This window comes from Peromyscus leucopus, chromosome 19 (assembly GCF_004664715.2).
Source record: "Peromyscus leucopus breed LL Stock chromosome 19, UCI_PerLeu_2.1, whole genome shotgun sequence".
Taxonomy (NCBI): Eukaryota; Metazoa; Chordata; class Mammalia; order Rodentia; family Cricetidae; genus Peromyscus; species Peromyscus leucopus.
Genome location: NC_051079.1, coordinates 63,752,399 through 63,778,559, shown reverse-complemented (window position 1 = coordinate 63,778,559; position 26,161 = coordinate 63,752,399). Strand labels below are relative to the sequence as shown.

At 52.3% G+C, this 26,161-nt stretch overlaps 1 protein-coding gene across 3 annotated transcripts in view; it reads right to left on the bottom strand.

Annotated features, from left to right (window-relative positions):
• Positions 1-942: 942 nt before the first annotated feature.
• Zbtb7c (zinc finger and BTB domain containing 7C) overlaps positions 943-26,161 on the bottom strand; it is a 336,245-nt gene continuing 311,026 nt past the window's right edge. For all 3 annotated transcript variants that reach the window (XM_028871953.2, XM_028871954.2, XM_028871955.2), the window contains 2 exons: positions 10,324-11,544; positions 943-3,416 (listed from right to left, as the gene is read on the bottom strand). In XM_028871953.2, the coding sequence (XP_028727786.1) occupies positions 2,765-3,416; positions 10,324-11,528 (1,857 nt within the window). In that variant the 5' untranslated portion in view covers positions 11,529-11,544 and the 3' untranslated portion in view covers positions 943-2,764. The remainder of the gene's footprint in view (positions 3,417-10,323; positions 11,545-26,161) is intronic.

The window sequence follows — 26,161 nt, the reverse complement described above, 5'->3', positions numbered from 1 at the left end:
ACAAACAGCTCACTTTGACTCCAAACACTTTGGGTACGGAAGGCTGAGGCAAGAGGATGGTAAGTTCAAGGCCAGTCTGGGATACATAGTGAGCCTCTTCCTCAAAAAATAAAATTAAACCTCCCATTATCTTTTAAGTAATCAGAGCCAAAAGAGATGGTTCAACAGTCGGTCCAGAGGACGCCGGTTTGATTCAGAACACCCACATGGCGGCTCACAACCATCTCTAACTCTGGTTTCGGGGGATCTAGTGCCCTCTGCTGGCCTCCTTGGGTACCAGGTATGCACATGGTGCACAGATCTACATGTAGTTAAAACCCATACACGTGAAAAAGAACATTGTTTTAACGTGAAAAAGAACATTGTTTTAAAAAAGAGCCAAAGGTTTGTGTTTTGTATAGGTGTCTTTGACATTCAAATAGTCATGCCCAGGGGTCTGAACTGTAAGCAAAGAACTTCTGTAGATTATACGGTTTGTTTGCTGTCCTGTGAACGTCCAGCAGTCACATCTCACAGAAGTGCCACTCTCGATATAACCAAATCAGTGAACATTATTTAATAAATAGGCCAGAAAATTAGCTGAGCATTTCTGGGCAGGATGCAGCGTGCGACCAAAGTTATGGAAGATTGTCCCTTGAATCACTAAGGCAAACTGTTGTGTGTCATTATACACAGAGGTGTCACATAAAAAGAGTTATAAATAGAAAAAATTCCAAAGTTCTCCCACAGACAGACAGGGAAGTCAGAAACATTTTTAAAAAAAGTTTAAAATAAAACTCAACCTCCCCTCCCCCCCGCAACCCATTTGTTTCAAGTGCTTGATCATACAGTACTCAACATCTTTGGATATTTTACAATGTACAACTCCAAATGGCAGCCCAGAAAAAAAAAAAAAAAAAAAAAAAAACCAAACAGAAACAAACGACAAAAGATACTAAGCGGTCATCTGAAAAAGTGAGTTTATAAGAAGTCGTTACCTTTACAAAATCAAAACAAAAGCCTGATTGACAGTACTGCCTTGCCCTGGGTTCCTCGTGGGCTGAGTCTGGGTCAGCGGCGGCGGCAGTGCCTTGTCTGAGGGGTCAGAATGTGCATATGGCGGGTGGGTCCAGAGACAAGTCTGTACTGCAACAGGGGTCTATGAGGCAGCAGCCCCAGTACCTGCTGATGAGGATGGGGTATCTGAGGAGACTCCTCCCGGGTGGACTGTGGTCTGGTGGCACGGGCAGGCAAGGTGTCTCTCTCTGGAGCCTCGGGAGGGATGGACTCTACCGTCTTCTCTGGCCTTTTTGTTTGCGTTTGTACAGGAGAAAGCCAAGGCAATCAGTATGGGAAGAACTGAGTCTCACGTACCCACAGCTTGGGGCCCTGGGACTCCAGGTCTAGGCCTTCCAAGCAGGTGGATTCTCCTCCCTGGGATGTCAAGAAACCAATGCAAACCCAAGAAGGCATGGGCCAGCAAAGATGTCTTGCTACTACCATGTGACCTGCTACACAGAGGGTACCACACCCCAAAGGATTCCGCCTCTTTGCACAGGAACCCTTTGGTCAAATATGGAAAGGGGGATTAGCCACTCAAACGCAGTAGAAGGGTGTCACCAGCAAACCCCAGGCCTGGAGACTCCCCCAAACCAACAGATGAGCCCTGGGTGCCGTGACACTTGCAGAGATGGGGGAGGCAGGCAGGTGGTGGCTGTTAGAAACGAGCCCCACCACTTGAGTATTAGCTCAAGGAGACTGAACTCGGGGGGCAGGTGGTGGGCGGGCAAATGCTGGTTGTTGTTCCAGGGGTGTCCAGATGTGACAGTAGCCTGTCAGAAAGTGGGGCAGAATTTGGGGCTCCTGGAATTGCCTCTGGGCATTGAAAGTCATCTCTCTCTGTTGTCCCTGTCTAGTTCTGCCACAGGGTCTCCCCTAAAATCCCGATTTTCACGTGGAGGCAATGTAACCAAGCCCAGTAAGACAGACTGTCTCCCAGTGACCCTGGGGGTGCTAAACTGCTACCTTTCTAGGGACTTTCTGTTTCTTTTAGGAACAGGTGTGGATGTGTATGGAAGAGGGGGAGGGGAATGTTACCACCCCCTTTCACAGCAGGGTGACCCTGAGGCACAGAGGGTTGACCTGCCCAAGGTCACAGGACAAGCCCATTTAAAATGGGCTCTCTCCATGCCAGCTTCTAGCTCCTGGAGGCCTCGTCTGCCCAGTGGGATGGTCTTCCCCCATGGCTGGGAAGCATTGCTCAACTGAATCTGGGACTTCTAAACTGAAACCTGACTCCCGACTAAAGCAGCGTTGGAAGGGACTCCCCCACAGGGCAGTATGGCTCAACCAAGGTGCCTGGCCAGGACACAGTCCTCCTGCTGGCTCCTCCTGGCATACCTCCCGGCAGAGTGCTCCCTCCTCACCGCTCCCCCCCCCCCCGCAAAGTGCTCCTGGCACCAGCGCGCGGCGGCGGCGGCGGCGGCGGCGGGGGGGGGGGCTTTTGAGACATGGCACCCTGTGTGTTTCTATGTGAATCGGAGACAGCCAGGGAGAGGCGGGGCTCCCAACCCTTAGGGAAGAGATGTCCATCTCAGACTCCAACCAAAGGAAGGTGCTGCCCGCAAAGGCCGGGAAAAGAGCAGCGCAGCTAAAACGTATTTTCTCCTTTTTCCCATTGTGTTTGCCAACTATAGAGTTCAGATCCACTGGGTGGGGCAGGGCAGGGCGGGCCTAAAAGAGGGACTCGAGACAGGGTCTTGGAGTGGGGTGGACCAGGGCCAGCCTAGTTGTTGGCTTCAGACATGGAGGCCACGTGGTTGAGGCCAGTGAGCCCGGGGAGGCTGGCCAGGCCGGCTGCCCAGGGGTCGGGGAGCGGGAAGTAGGGCCGCGTGGCGGCCACGTTCTCGGCCAGGGCCAGGGCCAGGAGGCCGCCTGCGTTCCTCTGGGCCTCGAGCTGCGCACGTCCGAACAGCTTCATCTGCGTCTCCTCGAACTGCCGCTCCAGCTCCTGCAGGCTCAGGGCGCCCTTGGGGGCCGCTAGGAAGTGCTTGGCGGGGCTGGGGCCCGGGAGGCACACCGCCGCGCCGCCCAGGTGGCCCCCCACGTCACCCAGCGTGGGTGGCATCACGAAGGCCGCCTTGTCGGGCGTGGGGCCACCCGGCCCGAAGAGCAGGCTGGCGGCCCTCCAGGCGGCGGGCTTGCGGCCGCGCCGGGGCCGCGCCATGCGACAGCTCTGTCGCTTGATGTGGCGGTGCAGGTGGTCGGAGCGCGTGAAGCTCTTGTAGCAGAACTCGCACTGGTAGGGCCGCACGCCCGTGTGGATGCGCATGTGGTTCTTGAGGTCGTAGTTGTGCACGAACTTGGCGTTGCAGTGAATGCACAGATAGGGCCGCTCCCCCGTGTGCTTCCGCATGTGGATCTTCAACTTGTCCTGCCTGCAATACAGAAGCCAGGATTTAGTTCCTGAGTGGGATGCAGGCGCCCACTCGTCACATTGCTTCCTACTTCAGAACAGGCTTTCGTGTATCCGTGGTGTCAACCCAGGAGCGGGATTCGTCCTAAGACCGACCTTTGACTTCTGCCCAAACATCTGCCTCGCCTCTGGATTAAAGCAGGACAAAGAAATGTTCTGAAAGACATCCCACTACTTCCTTTACACACAGGTTCTGAATGAGAAGCTCCCACTTTATTATTAGGGGCCCGTCTCACATCCTGGAAGACAGCCCTGCAGGAGACGTGGGTCAGCATTCTAGTCTCAGCCCTGCAAGACTGAAGGGCTTTCTGAAGCAGGATGCCCTCTGATCTCTGCCTCTACGCTCATCCTAAGCCCCTAGTCCCACACCAGCTAGCCAGCCCTTGTCCTCGGCACTCTTCTGGAGACTCCAGAAGCCTGGCACACCTTGCTGAAAGCGCCTCCTCCGGTGTGGTGGTTTCTTACCTAAGCCCTGGGCTCTGTCTTTGCAGCGGTTTCAGGGCTTATGAAAGCGCCAGGTGCGGTAAGAATGCAGCCTGATCTGGGGGAGAGCTCTGGGGTTAGAAGTATTATTCAGAGGCAAGGCATGGGATAGGGTGGGGCTGCAGCTGGAGCCCGCCATCCACTTGCTGGGTGACCTTAGGCAAAGTTAGGTAAACTCTCCAGCAAAGCTGAAGCTAGGACCAGACATGATTGATGCCCATTGTCTAGGGTTGCTTAGAGACTCCGGGTGTGCTGGAGGGGGCGGGAGTTCAAGGCCCTCCTGATGGTCCGGAAAGGGAAACCGATCTTCTGGTTTTGTTGTCTAAGGACTGAGCACCCGGGACATCAGTATAGGGAGCATTTCGGCCTGGCTGGGGGATAGGAGTGGGGGAGTGGGCTGTAGCGCGTCCTCCTCCTTCTCCTCCTCCTCCTCCTCCTCCTCCTCCTCCTCCTCTACAGCTCTCCCCAAGTGGCTAGGGGCCAGGAGCACTGTGTGCTGTCTCCACCACCTCTTGCAGCTGGGGGCTTGGGTGTGGCCTCTGCTGTAATTCCAGGCTGGGCTTTGAGGTCAGAGCAGATGTGGAGTCCACAGCGTCCTCCCTAAAGTGTCCAGATTTAAACCACCGCAATATAACCCTGGACAGCAAGGCGTCTGCTGGCCACTAGAGGTCGCATGAGATCTCATTTAAAAACAGTTCTCCGGGGTGGGTGCAAGAAGGAAAAAGTCCTTGTGGGCACTGCCAAGTAGGTGTGTGTGTGTGTGTGTGTGTGTGTGTGTGTGTGTGTGTGTGTGTGTGTGTGCACGTGCGCGTGCATGCGTGTGTACGCTATGTCTGCACAGCTAGTCCTCCCTTCTGTGCTCCCACGGGCTGGGAGCCTGGGAGGTGGGGAGCGGGACTAGCAGGGGAGGCAGAGGAGAAAGAGGTGTGGTGCTCCGAGTTTCTTCACATCAGACTTTTGTCCCTTCTACAGTCTCCGGCAACCCTGACATGCACAGTTACCTGCTGTGACTTCCCAGCCACCAGCAGCACATGCCCAGTGCATCTGCAACCTAGGCGGCTGAGTGTTCAGCATGCAGGGGGCACAGGGCGTACCTGGCTAGTGGACCTCTCCCGAGCAAGCATTGAGGGCCATTCTCAAGACCTGAGACACTCCTTTTCAAGGCAGGTCACCCGAGGGACAAAGATGGAGTGTCCACAGAAGGCAAGGTCTAATATGTCAAGGTCCTGGGTTCAATTCTCAGCACTAAGGGAAAAAAGGACAAACCCAAACCCAAGCCCCGAACCAGACAAGAGTCAGCTGCTCTTCCTGCTGGTTGGTGGTCTGTTTGCAGATCTGTTTGCATGTCTCCCACTGTGGGGGACCTAGACTGTCATTGCCATGTCTGTGGTCCTGCTAGGCCCTGCATTTGCTGGCAAGGGAGGACACCTGTTTAGCGGTGGCCTGGATGTGCTGTTTCCTGTCAAGGACCTCCGTCCATGGGTGCACCCAGAACTGTCTCACGATGCCAGGGGCTGTGGGACACAGGAGTCAGAAAACTCATGTGCAAGGACACAGAAGTCCTGGTGCGTGAGGGAAGGGACACACGATAAGGGACAGCCTCCATGCCAATCATCAACATGGTGGTATGCTCACAGTGGGCCATCTATCCCCCCTGGTCTCTCCGGAACCCAGGAAGGATCAATCCCTCCAGGCACTGAGGGCAGAGACATACAGGAAAGGCTCCCAGCTCCCTCCTCTCTGCTGTGAATGGAATCTGGGAACTGGAAGCGGGCTTAGGGAGCACCTGCTTGATGACCTCAAGTGACACCTTGGGAACCATGGCCTGGAGATGGCAGGAGACTGGGTGAGGGCACACAGCTGGGCAGAGGCAGAGGCTGGTTCAACCCTAGGCTTCCTGATGACCTTTGACTACTGGAGGCTCTTTTCAAAGTGCTATGGTCTACTGCAAGCTGAGGAGCTGGTGGTGATCATTCCTTTGTGGACTGACCAGTGACATGGAATGCTGGTTAACAACTCCTCAATTTTTTTTATTACAGTGTGTGTGTGTGTGTGTGTGTGTGTGTGTGTGTGTGTGTGTGTGTGTACATGTATGCACACAAATGTGTACACGCCTGGGTGATCATTCCTGTGCTACTGTGTGCATGTGGAGGCCGGAGGACACCCTTTTGGGATCCAGTGTTCTCTTTCTGTCATGTGGGTTCTGAGGATCAAACTCAATCCTTCAGGCTTGGCTTTGGTGGCAAGTGCCTTTACCTGCTGTGCCATTTTGTCACCAAGAGCTTCCCAGTCTAACTCCGACGAGGGCAGCCCCAATGAGAACAGTGGCCGCCCTCTCTGGCTCTCCTCTCCTTTCCTGTTACCTTGTTCCGTTTCCCTGCATTGGAGACCCAGCCCAGAGCACCATCATCGCCTTCCAGCCCAAAGGGAGGCTCACAGTAAGGAAGACTGCTGGGGCCTTATGAGCTTGTCCTAGTAAAAGTCAAGGGCCTGGGCCCCATCCTCTGGGAGATGCCCAGTCAGTCTCTTGCCACTGTCCACCTAGACTTCTTGTGGCTTGATGGTCTGATGTGACTCTCCCTGTCACCATGCTGATGACATTTTGTGAACTTATCAAGGTCCTCAGAACTGTTGAGAGGGTTTCACTAAAAAGAAAGCAGAGAAAGCCCAGGCCAGGCCTTGCTGATGCCTGGGAGAAGGGCATCAGCATTCAGCTGACTCAGAAGCTGGACATAGTTGGGACTACTGGTGAGAGATTCTGCAGAAACCGGCGGTACCATAGTTCTTGGGGAGCCAGTGCTACCTGATCTTTGCCTGGATGGCTTGTCCCTTGTCTTCCATGGGATCTCTTGTCTCTGACTCCTGCTGGCTGCCATGTTAAAGCATTTGAACGAGGAGCTATGGGTAGCCTGAGGGACACGAGAGGAACACAGGATAGCCCTACTCTCTAGAAGTTCCTGGCCAAGGGCTGGGAGAGGCACAGACAGGACCTCATGGCCTATGACCAAGAGCTGGGAAGGGAAAGGAGGGGACTTGAGGCCTCCTTGGAGCCCAGGGCCTGGGCCCCAGCCTCTGGGAGAGGGAACAAATTGCTCAGAGGTTAGCTGCAGGGTGAGGTCAGGCGACACCCACCAAATCAGCAGAAACTCTCCTTATCTTTCCTCTGTTTCATCTGAGGTGTCCCCTCTCCAGACTCCGCAATTCTTCCCTTTAGCCTCCAGACTCTGGTAACCAAGGGTGGGACAATGAAACTGAGCGATCGCGAGGACTAGGTCATAGCAGGGTGTGGGAAGTCCCTCCTCTTAGAGACCCACAGAATGAAGGCAGCAGGTAGGAGGACTTGGGGGTGGCAGGGGTTTTGCTTGGAGAACTCTACCTTGGTCAATGCTACAGAAGTCAAAGGGAAAGATGTTCTCATGAAGTGCAGGCATTCTAGAAAGTGGCATCTAGACAACAGAGCCTATTATGATGGAGAAGGGCAGGCCCTTCTTACATCCATGGGACGGCTGAGGTGAGCTTAGCTGTGGGGAGGAAGGCCCCAGCCCAGAGCCTCTCAGCCTGATTGGCTTTCAGTACAAAGGCATGGCTTAGCTTGCAAGGAACTCTGGGAATTCCAGGTCTGGAGGCAACCACGCTGCAGAAGAGCCTCCACGTGGGGAGGAGGGGAAGGTGGCCAGGGAGCTCAGCCCCAAAGGCTGTCCTCATGGAAGGGCTGTAAGGGAACTGGCTGCAGAGAGGATTGCAGGAAAACCTCAACCTGGCAGGTCGCGGCCGCGGCTCTGGATGGATGGCTTTTGGCTGGGCAGGAAAGGATTCTTTCAGGGTAGCCCTGGGGAGGGCCAAGTAAAAGGGCCAGTGGCTCTGAAGAATGTGATGGGGGAGTGATCAGCGAAACAGTCTCAGTCCACGGTGAGAAAAAGTCCCTGATGGGAGTCTGGATTCCAGCAACATCTCCTCTGCAGTCCCTGCCCCTGACCTTGGAGAGCAGCCCCCAAAGCCCGTCTGATCTGGTTCAGAAGGGTCAGGGGAGTGGGAACCAAGAGAGGGGAGGTGAGATGGGGGCTGGAATGTAGTCGCTACAGACAGGCCCAGATCCCAGATGGCTGTCATCTCGCAAAGGAGGGGGAGTGGCCGTGGGACGGGCAGGGTTGGAGCCTGATAACCAGAAACTCTCTAGGGCTGAGCTGACCTGCAGGGGTAGGGGGGGACTGCATACACAGAGGCCACACAAAGTGGCCTTCAGGAATTTGTTGGGAGGGAACATTCTGGAATTTCATTCTTCTATACAAAACAGCATTGTTGCCCGAACCCAGGAATCTCCCCTGGAGATTGCTCTAGTGTCCAGAGGGCTGAAAATCTGTTTGCAGGGACCAAACAAGTTTAACATTTTGCCTAGGAAAGGCAGGGCCTGTAGACTGGCCTAGACCTGCACAGACCACTGAGAAGGCTGTCTTGTGAGAAATCAGAGGGAGGGCCGGAGAGGGAGGAAGAAGGGGACTTGGGCTCCTAGTAGCTCAGTGTGGGTCCCCTGAGTCCCCTGAAGGGAGGGTTGCTGTTCCTTTGGCCACTCTGCCCAGGGCCAGGCACAGGAGGTTAGGGCAGAAGAACATGGCTGGGCTGGGATCCGGCTGCCCTCCCCATTTGGTCTGTGTCTTCGACATCTTCCCCTGGGGGCTGGACTCTCAGGCAGGAACAGAGACCCGGCTGAAGCTGGGTGAATCACACTTGAACTTAGCTTTACATGAGCTCTGGCTTATTTCTCTATCGTTCCACGCTTTAGCTAAGCCTTGCCCAGGTGTTTTAGGCTGGCTGGCTCCGTGGAGTCAAATGAATTCGGGAGAAGAGGGGCGTAGGGACAGCGTAACTCAACAGGATTTCAGTGTGCCGGGACAGCCAGGCGGAGATGAACCTGGGAATTTGGATTCCAGCTGCCCTGCGAGATAACAGGAACACACTGCCCTGACATCAGCATTTCAGGGCTGCTGGAGCCATCTGCCAAGAGGAAGGGCATACAACCAGGGTGAGATCCCCCCTCCAAGCCCCCTGGAAGAACCCAGGACAGATGCTGTTTGTGGTTTCCACCCCAGAAGTAGCTTGGAAACCCTCGGTGTTGTCCTTCAAAGCAGTTACCAGGTGGCCTGCTGGGCCATTTCAGCAATGCCAAGGTCACCAGAACACATTCTCAAGTCCTTCCTCAGCTATTTCAGATAGAGTGTCCTGCCACCCGTGACAGCAGCCCTTGCCACTTTATAGGTTCACCTTGCTTTCTCCTGGAAAATCCACTAGGCTGACGTGGGCAATGACTCAAAAATCCACTCCATCTACGAAGGCCAAAACCTTAGGCTTACTATGAAAACTCAAAGGAATAAAATCCCAAGAAACACTACTAGAATAAATGGGTCTGTGAAGGCAAGTTCTTTGAAGTCCACAGCGACAGAGGGAAAGGACCTCGTTCAATAAGCCATGGCTGTAAGACAGGTCCCAATGGGCTGTGTCCACATCAGACACACCGAAATGATGTGAAGGCCTCTCATCAGAACTCTTCCACTGTGGAACCCAGCTGAGGAGATCTGCCTTACACCAGGGACACTGACGGCAGCAACAGGCCAGATTTTAACAAAACAAAAAACAAAACAAAACAAAGCAGCCTTTGAAACCTAGCAGAGGATAGTTGTGACCCCATATCCCCCCCACCTATTGGTTTGACTACAAAAGCCATGGCCCCAAATGGTCCACAGCACACATTTGCTAAATGGAATGCTGGTGCTTCTGAAAGATGGCAGGTGTGATGATTTCAGATCTCAAGTTACCCTTCTGGCAATGTGGAGAAATAAGGAGGAGAATGTGATAAGAGAGATGCCCATCCTGTCAGGGGACTCGAAAGGGTCTATGGGGGCTCCTGCAGTGTCCTATTCATCGACTTTATTGTTGTGGGAGGTCTGGGATTCCAGGCCCATCTTCGTGATTGTCCAGCTGCACGGAGGAGCAGCCAGCTAGCCATGAGCAGTGTCTGGGAAACACTGGCCCCGGAGCACACAGAAACTGCTTAACTAGGTTTGCTACTCAGCCTATGGAGCGCAGGGAGGGCCTCCTCTCCACGGGACCTGCCTGGCTCCTCAGTTCTCCCCAGCACAGCCCTACTCTGCCCTGTTTTTATGTCTCAGGCTTCACCCTAACACTGCATTTGAGGTTTCAACCTCTTAGGGGGTTGAAATCATTGCACCAGGCGATGCTTAGCAGTGAACTCAGTGTGTGCTCTCTCTCCATGCCCGGACCTCCACATGCCTCTCTACTCTCACCCCACCCCCCACCCCGCGCGCGCCCCGCCCCCGCGGCCTCTGGCCCCGCCCCCTGCTGCCTGCCTACTTCCTCCATCAGCCTCGCACCTGGTAAAGCGGACCTCGCAGATGCTGCACATGTACGGCTTCTCCCCGGTGTGGGTCCTCATGTGCCGAGGCAGCTTCCCAGCCCCCATGATGACCTTGTGGCAGATGGGGCACTGCTGGGAGGCCTTGGGCTTCAGCTTGCGCTCCTCCACCAGCGGCCAGGGTGGGAAGAGGCTCCCCAGGTGGGTGGCACTCAGGAAGTTGAGATAGGCACCATAGTCATTCTCTGCCTTGATGGGGCCCAGTGGGCCGCCAGGCAGGTCGGGAAACATGTCCTTGAAGAAGTCACTAGGGAAGGGAGGGGGCGGGGGTGGGGCTAGCTCCTCCTTCTCCTCCTCCTTGATTTTGCGGTTCTTGATGACTAGATCCAGTGGCCCACCGTCCATGGGCTGATCAGGCAGCTGGGCAAAGGCACCAAAGTCCCCTGGCCAGAGGTGCGGGAAGAATTCTGGGGCAAACGGAGATAAGGAGGGTTTTCTGTCAGGGATGTTGGCTTTGGGGTACAAGTTCTCCCTCAGCAGAGATTCAATGGAGAAGTCCCGGATCACTCCCAGATGGCCAGGGCTGCCGGGCTGGAAGGAGTCGGGGAAGTCCCTGGGTGTGTCTGAGTAGGCCTTCTCTGTGAGATGGTCTGTCTCGGAGGGGCTTTGGGGGCAGTTGATGTCCTGGGGGTCAGGCAAGTTCTCCTGGTCGGCAAAGTCCTCTGTGTCATCCTCCTCCTCTTCCTCTTCTTCTTCCTCCTCTTCATCCTCCTCCTCATCGTCATCTTCATCGTCGTCATCCTCCTCCTTGTCGTCCTCCTCACCACCGTTGCTGCCAGGCTCCATGATCTCCAGGCACACATTCACGATGCACTGGATCTCCAGCATCCTGGCAGCATTGAGGATGTGCTTGACGTTGGAGGCGGTGATGGTGAGTGTGGAGGTGTAGGCAAACTCCAGGATGGCGGCCAGAGCCTCAGGCTGGACAAAGTCAATCTCATAGACATAGGGCTGGCTGGCCAGGCTCCCGGCTGTGAAGAGCTTCTTGAAATACTTGCTGCAGGCAGCCAGCACTGAGCGGTGCGTTCGGTACTCCTGCTCCTGAACCACCAGCAGCACGTCGCACAGCAGCCCTGCATGCCGCTGCTCATTGAGGCTGCACAGCACCTCGCTGCTGTGGTTGGGGAAAGGGATGCCGATAAGCTCATCAATGTCATTGGCCATGTTCTCAGCCAGAGCCCTGCAGGGACACACAGAAAGGGAGACCAGTTAGTGAGCACAGCAGGTTGAGGACCAAGCCTTACCTGTAGGTCACAACCCAGCTCAGGCTGGGGTTTCTGCACCTTAAGACTCGTGGAGTTAGCATCTTAGCAGGCAGTGTGCATCAGCTGCTTAGGAAACGCTACAGAGACCTCTGTGGGCTTGATTCACAGAATTCTGCTTTGTTAATATGGACGCGGGGAATGCCGGGATGATGGGCATCATGAAACCCAGGGGTGAAAACCTCTGCATCCTGCTCTCCTGTGGGAACTGCTTCGTGCTTCTTCTGGGAGAGGCTCACGAGTCCCCAGGTGGTGAAGCATTCTCATATTTTACATACGCTACCAGGAAGCCTCCGCTCAACTTTGTGGCCCATTTTCAGTGAGCGAACAGGGGCATGGTGGCATATGGTTTGTCTCCTGAGCTTGCTTCTGGCTTCACTGTGCCCGACAGAGTTTCTTTCACGTGCAGTTCAGCAATTCTTTCCCTAGCATCCCATATATGTATATGTAAGCTGTTTCCCTTGGAAGCAGGTATTTAAAGTCAACACAGATGCAAGCACTCTGTCGATGACTTTCTCATGTCTGGTCGGTTAAGCTCACAGCTCTTTAAAGCTTGCAAAAGACAGTGGCTGAGGCTTCTTGACAATATGGATGGTCCCTGACTTACGATGATCTGATATAGGACTTTTGACTTTATGGTGGTGTAAAGGACACTTTACAGCCATTCTGTTTATCCTCTTTCTGTACGGCAATTCAACAAGCTATGAGATGGTTGGTATTTTTATTATAAAGTTGATTTGTGCCAATGCCTTGGCTTAGCTTGTAGGCTAATGTAGGTGCTCTGAGAATGTCCAAGGCAGGCTTTGGCAGAAGGGCAAGCATATTAAATATAACTTCAAATTTATTATTATTATTATTGTGTTTGTATGCATAGATGTTCATGCCACGGAGTTTATGTGGAGGTCAGAGGACAATTATGTTGTCTCCCTTTCTACTTTTATGTGGTTCCAGGGATCAAACTCAAGTCTCCAGGCTAAAATGAAAAATAGCGACAACTCCAACACCGGATAAGGCTGGGGCAGGGGGGATGGATTGCTCACACATTGCTGGGGAAGGCGGAAAGGTCCGCCCTCTCTGCAAAAGCACTGCTGAGCATTTTTAAAGTGCTAGCTACCCAATGACCACCCGATCCGGCAGTGGCACATTTACCCCAGAGAAGTGAAAACTGAGAGTGCCTGGTAATCACCCTGAACTGGAGCCCACACAGATATCCCTCATTAGGTGGGTGGCTGAACATGCTATAGAGCATCAGCTCCTCGGAGCCCCACTCGGCAATGAAAAGGAGCGCTCTGATACCCCGATACACTCAGCAGCTTGGATGGGTCTCCAGGGAGCCATAATGAGTGAAGAGAGCCAATCCCCAAGCACAGGCTTCCTATACAGCACCCTTGAAACTGGCGCCCCACAGAAGCGGAGAATGGGTCAGGGGGGTTCTGGTGTGGAAGGGGAGGGAGTGTGGCTGTGAAGGAGCACTGGGGGGTGGGGTGGGGTGGACCTCGTGTGCTGGAAGTGTTCTGTGTCCTGTCCACAGCAGCATCAGTATATTGGATTAATACCATGGAAGTGTACCATGAAGGGAAGCCATATAAAGGGTGCTGTATTATCTCTTACAAACATATGTGAAACTATCGCAAAAGAGAAATTTAATTAAAAAAAGAAGCAAGTGATAGAAAACAATCCAGGATAGTCTACGTGGCTGAATCATACCAGACATGTCTTTCAAGGCCACCCTGCTGAAGGAGGGTGGGTTGTGGGCAGTTTGAACGGAACCTGCAGGGCAGGCCTCTGAGGCGTGGATTATAAAGTGGAGACTCAAGGCCGTGCTGAAGGTAACAGCCTTTTGACCACGTGGAGGTGTGACCTGTGCATGAGCAAGGGGAACCGAGGACACCTGTCCCCGAGTCCCAGCTCCCTGCTTCAGATACACAGGACCGTGAGCACACTGGTTGGATGAGGCAGGAACATCGGCCAGAGCTTAACAACGGGTTTCTCAGATGAGAACTCAGGCCCACCATCCTTCCTCCGAGTGTCATCGCGACTCCTGTGTCACTCATGAGGAGTACTGAGCATGCGGAGACAGTCACACAGATGAGAGGTGCTAAGATCGGCAGCCGCAGCGTAGCTTCCCTGGATCTATTTTAACCACGCACTCAGCAAAGGTAACCAAGCATGGACAGTGTCTCTGCTGTCACATTCAGAGACCGGAGGGATATCTGAAATGGAGGAAATCCCCGGGCGTGGCAGGGGTGAGTGGTGCTGCCTTCTAGGGAGGGTGGGCAGTCTGGAACAGCTTCAGGAACATGGGCCCTTCAGAACCTCTGCCTGTCTCACAGTCTAGGGGAGGGGCTTCTCACTGATCCCTGGAAAGACCCCTGCTAGCTCTCCAGGCAGCCTGCCAGGGGTTTCCAGTGGCTCCTTCCAGGTAGTTTTGGCAAAGCTCTGCCAGGGAAAGATGCACAGAGGGAAGGGATGGGAGATGAGGCTTCACCAGGCTTTCAAAGACCCTCCCCCCGTTTTTTTTTTTTTTTTTAAACAGAGTCTTCTGTAACCCACACTGGCTTTGAATTCTCCAGCTTCCACATCCCATGTACTGGGATCTCAGGCACGTTCTATTATGCCCAGTTTTACGGGGTGCTGGGGGTTGAATTCAGGGCTGCATGCATGCTAGGCGAACACTCAATCAATTGGACCACAGTTGGTTCGCCTTCTGGACACAGCTGTGGAAGGACAGGTCGCCACCACACACACGCCCCTCCACTGTGCTCCAAAGAGCCCGCTGCACCTCCACTCTCCAGGCATGGCTCCCACTTCTGTCCCCCAAGCATTTGCTCACGATCTGCTCCTGGCAGAACACGCAACGTCATAAACGTCCGAGGTACAGTCGTGCACTCCAGTGTCCCATGCATGGGACCCCCATCTCCACCCCTCACATCAGGCACGGGGCCTCTCTAGTTTCTGATCTTCAGCATCTTGCTGATTGTGTCATTTAATTTAGCTGTCTCTGTACTGTTCCTTGTTTAAGCATGCCAGGGCATCTCTGCTACACCAGAGCAGGTGGAGGCATTAAATGCTCGCCACACACACTGCTGGCACGTATGTCTGTAGTAAGAATCTGTGGTAAGGGCTGTTCTTATCCGTGCTGGAATTACTGCTGTGGAGGTTTTTCATGGTACCCTAGTATGTCAAGAGGATTTGGGCAGGTCTGGCTGATCACTGACCTCTGACGGAGGTCGTGAAAGATATTGCTGTTTCAGCCTTGCTCTCTTGGGTCACTCTAGGAAGGCGGCCATGTTGGGAGGATGCTCAAACAACACCTTGCTATGTGGCAAGGGACTGAGGCTTCCTGGGACCAACCAGAGCTACCTGGCAGCTGTGTGAGTGAGCCGACTTGAGAGTGGTCCTTCCAGTCCCCTGTCAGACCTTCGACGATGGCCGCCCAGGTGACAGTTGGACTGCACACAGCCTCAGGAGAGACAGCACCAGAGTCATGCTAGACGATCCACGTTCACCCCCGCCGTGGCCGCACCATTTCAGGGCTGTTTGCTACATGGAAGAGGATAACTGATCAAGGGCCACTGCTTGTTCTATTACAGGCCTGGGACTTGTATTCTGATGCTTTCTGGTAGATGACAATTGTATGTGTCAGTGTCGAGAAGTCCACACAAGAGTGAATTTAGTGAGGAACTGACATGCTCTAATTCCCACAAAGCCACCCTCGGAGTAATTGGGTCCCGAGCCTCAGAAGGATGGGCGGCCTTTCCTCTAAGTGAAAGCCAGGGTTGATGGAATGAGCACTCACAGAGAGCTCCAGTCCCTTGTTTCTTAAGGACTTAACTATTGAACTTGCTAATGCTCAGGAATGCTTCTCAGGTTCATTCCATTCCAGAGCACAGACAGTCTTGCAAATGTTTCATGTGTACTTGAAAATACTCACACTGTCTGGTTTAGGCATTAATTATTGTTCAATTCCCTGCCCCCCCTTTTTGTTTTGTTTTGTGGCTGTATTAAGAACTGAACCAGAGCCTGGGACATGCTGGGCAAGTAAGTGCCCTACCACTGAGTTACATTTATGGCCCTACAAAACGTTCTATATTCATATTAAAATTGTGTATAATAGGTAAATACGTGATAAAATGCATAGGCATATCTCTCACAATAATTGGAGATTGATCACTTTCTCATACAGTGTTATTAAATTCTGTCTCGTCTGTTTGAAGACTGTCCAAGATTGGTTGGTCATACAAATTCATCAGTTCTCAGGGAGAACACCCTCCTCTGCTTTCTTAGAGCAGCCAGAGCCTGTGACCAGACATGCTGCTGCGTCACACAGTGTGGTGAGCAGGTCTAAGCCCCCAGCTGCTACAGGAAGCGGCCCCCTGATGGCCGAGCCATGTCTCCTTTGGGATCTGGACTCATGAAGATGAAACTATGGTTAGGTGGCTGGAGAAGGCCTCTCCACTTCTCATTGCATCACGGGATGGCCATGAGTGATCTGATAACAGATGTGACCAGGAAAAGCTTGGGAAGGGGTCAACAGGCTGGTGACCTCGACATGAAGGCTGCTGTTCCCTCGGCCACTTCTCTCTGTGTGCTGGTTCCTGATCTCTGTTCCAATCCTGGAGGAAGGGATGGAATCATGGTAGCTCAGGGGTGTTTTTCTAGACCGAAGACTAACCTCAGGGTGAGGACAGGGAGGGGAGCGTTGTGTTCAGGAAGCAGACAGAGGCCCTCCTGTGGCTGTTTCACTGTCTCTTGGGGAAGAAACTTCTGGGAGCTTCACCTGGTGACCCTGAAGTGCTCAGGCCTTGTGACAGCAGTGTCCCAGAGCAGACGCCACGCCCTTCCCCTACTTTCCCACCTTAGCTTTCCATCCCTTCCCTCCATTCCCCTCATCCAAGCCAGGGTGAAGACCAAAGCCAAGAGTAACACAAAGGGAAAGCAAGCGCACGTGCATGCAAAGCAAGGACTGGAAGCCTCCAGTGGGAAGGAAATGCAAAGTAGATTAGGAATAAAGGGCACAGGAGAGAGCGTGCAGGGGGACCGGGGGGGGGGGCAGGGGGGGAGCTCTGGATTACCATTCTAGGTAATTAGCTATGATCACCGGGCCTAATTTAGCAGACCCTTCGTCTCTGCCATAATGGTTCTATAATTCAGGTGGGCCCAAGTAAAAGGCAATCAACTACCAAGTGAGTATTTACTCTCTCAGAGAGAGCGAGAGCTGTGCTTCTTAGTCTCCCTTCCAAGAGGCCAAAGGCACCCCTGGTGGCCAGCACAGACAGTCACACCACAGCTACCATTTATCACGTGTCTGTCAGACCTGAGTCATCACCACCTCTCATCCTTCCTCAACTGCAGAACGGCTGAAGGTGTGTGTTCTTAGCATCGTTCACAATGCGCAGGTAAAGGAGCAGCTATACAGAGGATGAGAGAGGAGCCCGAGGCCACACAGGGGGCAAGTGCCAGCAGGATTTGAACCCAGTCGTGTTGCAAGTACATGCCTCTGGCCTCTGTCATGCTTCTGCCTACCGGGTCTAGTTTGGAGACAGCGAAATCTGAACTCTTCTCTCTGAAGGGTGGCTCTCTCTTGCTCAAGGGTTTGACCTGAGGGATGTGCCTTGGACGGCTGAGGCCCACACTTGTAGGTGACTAACAGTGGGGGTAGGGGGCTCAGAGCCCTGTGAAACTGAGAGGTGTGGACAGAAAGGCGTGGGACCCCGTGGGTGCTTGATCAGAAATCTTTCCAGGAGCCAGGCCTTATCTAAGCAGTGGGGGATAGAGGGGATTTTATGGGACCCCACAGTAACCTACTTCATTTGAATCTGGAAGGTTTTGGGTTTCTAGAAAATCGTGTTTAACCTTGATCCTGAGGTTCACAGCCGGCTTGTGCTTAGAGGAGCTCACTCTGCTCTGAGTTGGCCTGGTCTGATTCATTTCATGGCTCCACGGCAGATAGGCTCTGGGACTTCAATGCTCCTCCTGGAGTGGTTTCCTCCTACATACAGGGGCTGTGTCTCATCCAGCATGGCCGTGTGGACCCAGGGAGGCACACCTGCCTTCTGGAGCATTCATTGCCTGTCTTCTGCCAGCGTCTGCCCAGTGGAATCCAGAAAGGACAAATACCCCAAACGGGTCTTGGCCAGATGGGACCAGACCAGGAGCCAACATACCTTCATAGCTTTGTGGAGGCCTATGCTCTTAAGGTATCTCCCTACAAGATCATCTGGGAACAGCCTCTATGGGTTCCCATATCATCTCTAGCATGCACTAGGCATCATAACCTATTTCTTGTCTCAGGGACTCCTAATCCAACAAGGCAGGCAGGGCTTGGACAAACGTGCCCATTTTATAGATGATTAAAATAAGGCAGGCACACAGGGGAGCCGAGGCTTAGGAGCACAGGGCAAGAGAGAACCAGAAGTGGGGTGCTTTAATGCATAAGCCTGAATGGCTCCCGTTAGACTGCAATAGCTAACAGAAGGACCCTTGCTGGGATTCCCGGAAAGGAGCACAGGGCACCCACTGCTACCATTGGTTCGCTAATCGTGGAAATAGGAGACTGAGTGTACAGATCCCACTGTGTGGTGCAAAAGAACAAGCTGGCCTAGGGCAGCAGGGACATTGAGTTGTTTTCAAGGCCTCTTGATCCCAAGATGATTCGTAGGACAGACTCTGTTTCTTCTGTGGCTGCCTCATTCCTAGGACACCACCAAACCATGGTGGAGTAGATGCTGTGTGAAGAGATCAGCTCAGCACTGGGTGGGGAGAGGCTCAGGAGCCCCCACCTCTAACCGAGGAGCTCTGACAGGTGATGGCTATGGGAAGAGGAGAGTCAGCTCTCTTTAAGGGTGTGGCCCCTGGTAGGTTGACCACGCTCTAATGGATAGCCCCGCATCCATGATTTTATGGGCAGCACACATTGGACTTAGTGGGTTATTTTTAAAAAAAGTGGGGAGGGACACAAAGTTGGGAGGGGATGGGAGCTAGGAAGTGATCCAGAAAGAGTTAGGAGAAGGAATGGAGGGAATATGATAAAAATGAATTGTCACACATGCGTAAAATTCTCAAAGAATAAAGCCACTATATTAAAGTTAATAAATTAAAAGATTGAGAAACAAAGGAGATAGTTAGGAAACAAAGGGTGCCATTAACGGAGGTAGGACAACCCCAACACTCTGCCTTGAGACACCTGACATCTGAACACAGCCTTGTCTGCCACTCCCAAGTGGCTATTTTTTTGATTGATTCCAGTCATATTTTCTATTGGATTGTGATTCCCCATTCGATGGGATTTGAGAGCCACACAGCTAGAAAACAGCGGCGTGCCGCTGCTTTCTTGTCCTCCGTGGCTGCCTTGGTGGCGTGACTTTGGGGGTCCATTCTGCTGCTGTGACCTGCAGTTCAGGCACCTCCCTGCCTGCTGCTCAGCTCAGCAAACCTGGGGCTCAGGATCATGTTTCCTGCTGCCAAATCCCCTGGCAGGTGGCCCAGCCAGCAGGCTTCCTCTACCCACCCTGTCTCCAGCCCCTAGCTCCTCCATGCCCGGGCCTGGAGCACGACAGCCACCTGGTGGGATTAGTGGCTGTAGTGGAGGTGGCGGTGGGTGCTCTGCAGGGGCAGGGGGAACGTAAGTTTCCTCTGTAGACCGAGGAATGAGTTTGGACAGTGACACATGTATCCTCGGAGTGGGTCTTTGCTCTCCGTGGTCTTCAGGCACTGAAGTAGTGGGGAGGCTAGGTGGGAAGGAGGGTGGAGAATCCTGGCTCGGGCCATCTGTCCTGGGTGCGCCTCACCCTGTCTTTGGGAGATTCCCTAAACAGGGCGGCTACACCCCTTAGCCCCAGAATGCCCCTGAGCCTCCAGTGCCCCAGAGGCTGGGGCCAGACATGTGGGCTGGGAGGCTGGGCAGGGTTACTTCAACTTCTATCCTGTGCCCCACCTGCTGCAGGCACCCTGGGCAGAGTGCCCACGCTGAGTGAAGCCAGCCACACCTGCTCTACCACCTTGCCAGGACATGCCTAGAGCCAGCAGCCCCCAGCTCAGCTGGGCCCGTGCATCCCCTTAGGGGTTCTCTGCAGTGGGCTCAGAGGTTTCTTCCGCTGCAAAGACAAAGCCATCCACATTTCCTTATAAGCCCTCCCCGCTGCACGCGGCACACCCCTTTTCCCCTTGCCATGCCCAGGGCTATACTATGGGAACCAGGTACTTCTGGGTTCCCATCCCAACCATATGCAGATTTCACATGAAGACCTTAGGCTTACCTCCCGTGACAGGCACTCGATCCTTGTGTCCTGTTCTCTGTTAACCCCAAAGTTAAGGATTGTCAAGATTCACACAAGAGAGCTGCGGCTATCCACGCTTCTTGTGGATTTTCCTGGGACCTCTTTGGATAGAGGATTATTTTCTGATAAGACATGTCAGTTCCTGTAATCCTTGCACTTGGGAGGTGTAGAGGTGAAAGGATCTGAGGTTCCAGGCCAGTTTACACTGCACTGAGCATCCAAGCCAGTGTGCAATCCTGCCTCCAAGAGAAAAGGGGTAGAGACGGAGACAGAGTCGAGAGTGACCGAGGAGAGCCACACTCATGTAAGGTCACAAAACTAACTGAACCACAGGGATCCCGGATGCCCAGGCTCTGTCCACTGGGTCCACCTGTACCTCCCTTCTATCCACACCCCACCATCACCACCACCTGTCCCGCCTCCGCACCTGCCTTGCCTTGGCATACTAAGTGGCGCCCCTTCAAACTGAGCTTTTTAAATGATTTATTCAACCTTTACTGATTACAGGGTGGGGTAGGGTGGAGGGGCGACTTGTTTTCTCTGAGGAAAATTGCACACAGATTTCTTTACATCCAGAATAAAGAATCCACCCCTCCTGCTTATTTTGGGTGAGTTCCTGAGCCAGAAGGCTCCCTGGGAGGCTTCTTAAGCCTTATTAAGTTACAGAAAATGTAGATAATGAAACAAATCACCCATATCTATAAACAGTCCCAAGTCATCCTGGTTGTGTGATACTGACCCACCCCAGGATACATTTCTGTCTGTCCTAGAAGGCGGTGTAGCCAGCTGTCCAGCCGCCTGGACCTCTCCTGTCTGCCCCCTCCAGCCTTGCGTCATGGCTCCCCGTGTGGAGGGCAGGGGACTTTACACTGGCCAGAAGGGAGAGTGTGACAAGCATGTCACAGCCAGAGCAGAGGAAGTCAGAGGGCAGGAGGAGGCGAGGTTGCAAGTCCAGCTGTGCCCTTAGCAGAGAAGGGCCCGATCCCTTTTTGGGGAGGAACCACAGTTAATAATCCCAGATCTGCTCTGCATCAGATTAAGGCTGTGGCTTTGGACCAGGCAAGTGCCTCTTGGGCTCCAGCTTCTTTGTTAATCTAGTAGGTGGTCAGGTCCAGGTTGCCCATTCACTGGGTGATCCTGTGGTACCCTCCAGATAACCCACCACGTTTACAAGATGGATCCTTTTATTCCAAAGTCATGACCAGCTCAGTTTTAGATGTGGGGTGATTGGTGGTGGTGGTGGTGGTGGTGGTGGGTGTTTCTGTGCCTGAATGTGGGTTTCCTGATAGACGTTACCCTTTCCCTCACCCTAGGTTTTTCCGGAACTCAGGCAGGTCACACGGAACTGTAAGTGTGAACACATACGGGACATTCAGATGAGTGCAAGCACACAGTCAAGGCGGGCAGTTGATGTTCGACCACACCATCTCTGGGGCTGGGCTAGTGATATAAAGACTACCTATATTCCCTCCTCTGCTTGGAGGAAGGGTGAGGAAGTGCACTCTGGGTTCGTCTTCTCTCCTCTTCGTAGCGGCCAAGAGTGGCCGAAGAACCAGGGAAGCTGCTTCTTTCAGTGGGCTGTTGTGAACAAGCCCAACTGTATGGGACAGGGGCACAGACAGGGACAACAGCATCCCAACCCCACGGGGAATGCAGGTGTGTGTGGCAGGGCAGGATTCTGGGAAATAGGGCTTTGTTCCGAGGCTCCTCCCACTTACATTGACTCCAGCCGAGGACCAGGAGATATCACATACTAGCTTGATGCTGGTCGTATACTTGGGATCTCATCTTTATCTCATCCTTATCAAAACCTCTTTAAGATAGTTACTGTCACTAGGGCCATCTTTATTCAAATGAGGCACTGAAGATAAGCTGGGACTTGAAGATAGGCTCTCCATTTCCTATGCAGATGGCCTGGCTGCCTCTTCATGCTGGGCTTTAGGCAGAGGGTAGGGGGCTCTGGCAGGGAACCACATCAGAGGCATGAAGCCCTCAGGTAGCCAGGGCTTGGGACAGGGGAGCAGAACATTCCAGAAGGGGGAAAGCATAAGCAAGGCGAGGCACTGGGGCAGAGCAAGCACGGCACATGCAGATAGGAAGAGCAGGTACCCTGGAGTGTTGTATGCGGACAGTGGGTGAGTTCAGGAACATACAGGTCTAGGCAGAAGTATTTGGACAGCAACAGGCTACCGCAGTGGGAGTCAGGGTAGGAAAGTGAGGCTGGGGGACGAGGGCATCCTCCAAACATCTGGACTCTATCAAAGAGGCCACAGAAGGTTCTGGAGAGGAGGGATGTGGCTGGCACTGCTCTGCATTTGAGGAAGGGATGGGCGGCAGGCAGGCCAGGGGAGGGAAGGGCAGCCAAGCATGGAGTCGAGTCTTCCCGCCCAGGCAGCTGTTCCCATTACTCACAGCCTTCCCTGCCCTTCCTTTGCCCTAGACTTCATGCAGGATCTGGTCAGGGAGTGCCCCTTGGGTGGCAACAGCTGGGGGAGGAAAGAGGGCAGAATCACGGCCCCAGCCTGCCGCAGGTGTGAGATGCCGTGGCTACACCTCATCTCTTGAAAAACACGCCTGCCCCCCACTACTGTCATCTCAGTTTGGAGACGAGGCCCAAATGAGAGGCGAAGCTGGATGGTCAGAAGGTCCAACCCGGCCTGTGTTTTCCAAAGGAAGTGAAACCTCAGATTTGCTCCAAACTTGCATTTTTCTTCTAAGTAAATGCCCTCTACCACGAGAACCGCCTAGCATTTGGCTGGGAAAGAACACACTGGAAGCTTGCAATTTCCAGGCTTAATTGCACAGTTATGTGTAATATTATTATATAGAACTTTTATTGCCCCAAGAAGTCCAAGTATTTCCTCTTCCTATTTATATTCAGGCCTAGTCTTCCCTGGGCTGTAATTTCTACCCTTGCTCACTGAGGCCTATTTGGTGCTAGGAACCCTTTCTAAAGCTGGATACTCTACTGTCTCCAGTCACTGACCAATTCCATTATGTGAGATGCTCTATAAAATATCCAACTGCTGCACAGACAGCAGAGAAGACTAACCCATAGCAAAACGTTACAGACCAATAGGAGACAATAAGGAAGCCGGGTAGGCAGAGCCCGCAGTCAGGGATACAAGAGCTGACTAGTCACATGTGGCTGTCTAGACAGGTCTACTTGGTCATGGGCATGGAGATGCATGACAGTCTACATCAAGGTTGGTGCTTAGTTGAATGCCTGATGTTGGTCTTCTCTCTGACTGACATTCCACAGCAGGGACTGGAATCTAGAGAGCTTCCATCATACAGAAGCCACCCCCCACACACACACACACTATGTACACACTCCTACCTCATTCCCACCACTGCCAACCATTTTCTTTGAGAATTTTGATCCTCAGACAGTCATAAATCACGGTGAAAATATTCTGCAGGCATGGAACTTTCCCCAGCCCATCCCACCCAAAGAAACCTGCCTGATCCAATCCACCTGTGAGTTAGAATGGGTGCAGCATTTCCTTTTACCTAGGGCCGCTGCTTCCCTGTGATATCTCAAAATCAGAAGTGTTGAAGAAGAAATACAAGGTGACAAAGTTGGAGACGAGCTGGCAAACCGTTCCTTGCAGATGTGACTGGGTACTTTCCTATGCTAATGTCAGGCAGGCGCAAATGCAGAGACAACTCCACTCACTCAGCACCCAAACCAGAAACAGTGCCTAGGAAAATGGTCAGAAGAAATGTGCAGGGTCCACAGCAAGAAAGTTCCAAACATGACTGGAGTGCTTTGAAAAGATCTGTTTAGTTAATAGAAAGATACATCATGTTCTTGGATAGAAGTTGACAGTTCACCCTAAATCACTCCTTAAGTGCAATATGATCCTAATAAAGAAATCAACCAGGATTTCTATTGAAATTAGATAAGCCCTTTCTAAAGTTCATATAGAAAAATAAACATTTAAGACAAGCCAAGATGATTTTGAAACAGATGCTTAAATAGGAACAGGAATACTAGACGGTCATAGAGAAGCCACCAGGGAGGACAGTGTACGAACAGGGAGAAGCCAGTGGAAAAGCATGAATCCACGTGAACTCACATACATAAAAATCAGACATGCTGTAAAGATAGAACCTCAGATTTTGCTTTAATGTGGATTTAACACAGAGACGTAGGAAAACAAACACAAATACTCTTCAAATGTGGGAGGAAATGCTCAACATCACTCAGTATCAAAGAGCAAAAAAAAATAATAATAGTGATCAGGACTGTACAGACAGCTCAGTAGCTAAGAGTACATACTCCTCTTGCAGAGGATCCAGTGTTCTGTTCCAGCACCAGGTCTGGCCATTCACAACTGCCTGTACCTCCAGCTCTGAAGATCTTCTGGCCTCTTCTGGCCTTTGGGGTACCTGCACACATGCGGTACATACCTTGGATTTTTCTCTAACTATAAAGCATGGTGCTCAGCCCATGGCTCACTGCCACATTCAGCAAGAGAAAGAAGCGCACACACAGGTACTGGCTTGTGAATGCATGGCTTCATCTGACTGCTAGTGGTGTTTAGGGGGGCTGGAGAGCTTCCAGCAAGGGGTCAAAAAGCAAATCCATTGTCCCATATATGCTCTTTGGTAGTATTTGGATTTTAAAGCCATTGCTATTAAAATTGTTGAATAATGTAGATTCTCCTTTCACAAGCCAGTAAGTCATCTGTAGAGGTTTGGTTCTGTTTTATTTTTGCAGCATCTGATCTTTGTTGGTTGGCTCTGTCTTGTCTTTTCTGTTAACTCTAGTGAATGACTGGATACCTGCAGGTACCAGAGTAAATATCTGTGGTGAAACCAGGCTCTGGCCATGAGCACGCCCTATAGGACCCAACCTAACAGGATATTAGGGTGGCCATGCTCTTCCCAGCACCTGTCTGCTACCCAAGCAACAGCCCTGTGACCGGAGGATAGGTGGGCCATGCAGATCTTGCTGCTGCCAGCACAGGATTCCAGACTCGAGGGCTTATTTTTTTGGTCATGCATTTATTATGTAGCTATAAAGGACCCAGGTGAGAGAGGAGCCATGAGACTGTTTTAACGCCATCTGATCTTCAAGGTCCCAGGAGGACTTGGCTTCTGATGACCACTGGAATGATGAAAGCCTTACTGTCCTCCAGTGACCCACCTGTGGGACATGACTACTCATTGCCCCTGCTTTGCAGATGTGGTCACTGAGATATTAAGTTGAAGTGACTCTGCTGGATGCTGTCACTTCCCAGCTATTTCCCACGAGTCTCTTGAAGGCATTCCATTATCTCAGTTATTCCAAATCTAGTTTCAATGTTATTTCTGTCTTTTTAAAAAGTAGGTCTCTGAACTGCCCTCAAGCACACCATGTCCATTTTGCTCTGGGTGTCTGTTTCTTAGATTCAGTTACATTTTTCAGTCCCTCATCTATCTTAAAAATATTTCTTTTTTTAAACGTATATGAGTGTTTGCCTGCATGTCTGTATTAGCACCACATGGGTGCAGTGCCCACAGAGACCAGAAGAGGGCATCAGATCACCTGGAGCCGGAGTTATTGATGGTTGTGAGCTGCCATGCTGGGAACTGAATCTCTGTCCTCTGCAAGAGCATCAAGTGCTCTTAACCACTGAACATCTCCCCCTCACTCCCTTCTAATCCTCTCGATCTCAGCAAGGTCCAGAGTGAGTCAGCCTTTCTTCTTTCCTGATACTCTCCCCCTTCTCCAGATGACTCTGTGTCAGGGCAGTCAGCCTCTGTGGTGCCCAACGATTTTTACCTCCTGATGTTTCTGCCTTGTGTGGGTTCCTCACATAGTATATCTGAAATGGGCTGTGCATCCCTGGGGAAGTGATGGAGGGGAACTTCCACAGCTGGCTTATGAGAGAACTGCCACTGCTATTAAGCTTTTTCTTGGAACTCTATGTGGAGGAGCCTGTTACCATGCCTGGTGATCCTTAAGTAACACTGGGGCTTTTTGCTGTCAACAAGCTTCAACTGGCCGGCTACATGAATGACTGGGCCCTCATGACAATGGGTCCTCTGTCCTGGCAGGGCCTGAGACTCAGTATGACTGTAGCCTCAATCTCTAGATTCCAACTTATGGGAGTCCTAAGCCAGAACTCTACAGCTGAACTGAATTCTTGACTTTAGATACTTACTGTTGTTTTAGGCAGCTAAGGTTTAGGGGCTTTTTGTTACACAGCAATAGCTAATAATACACACTAGTTAATTCAATTCCAGGAGGCAGGGTTACTTTACT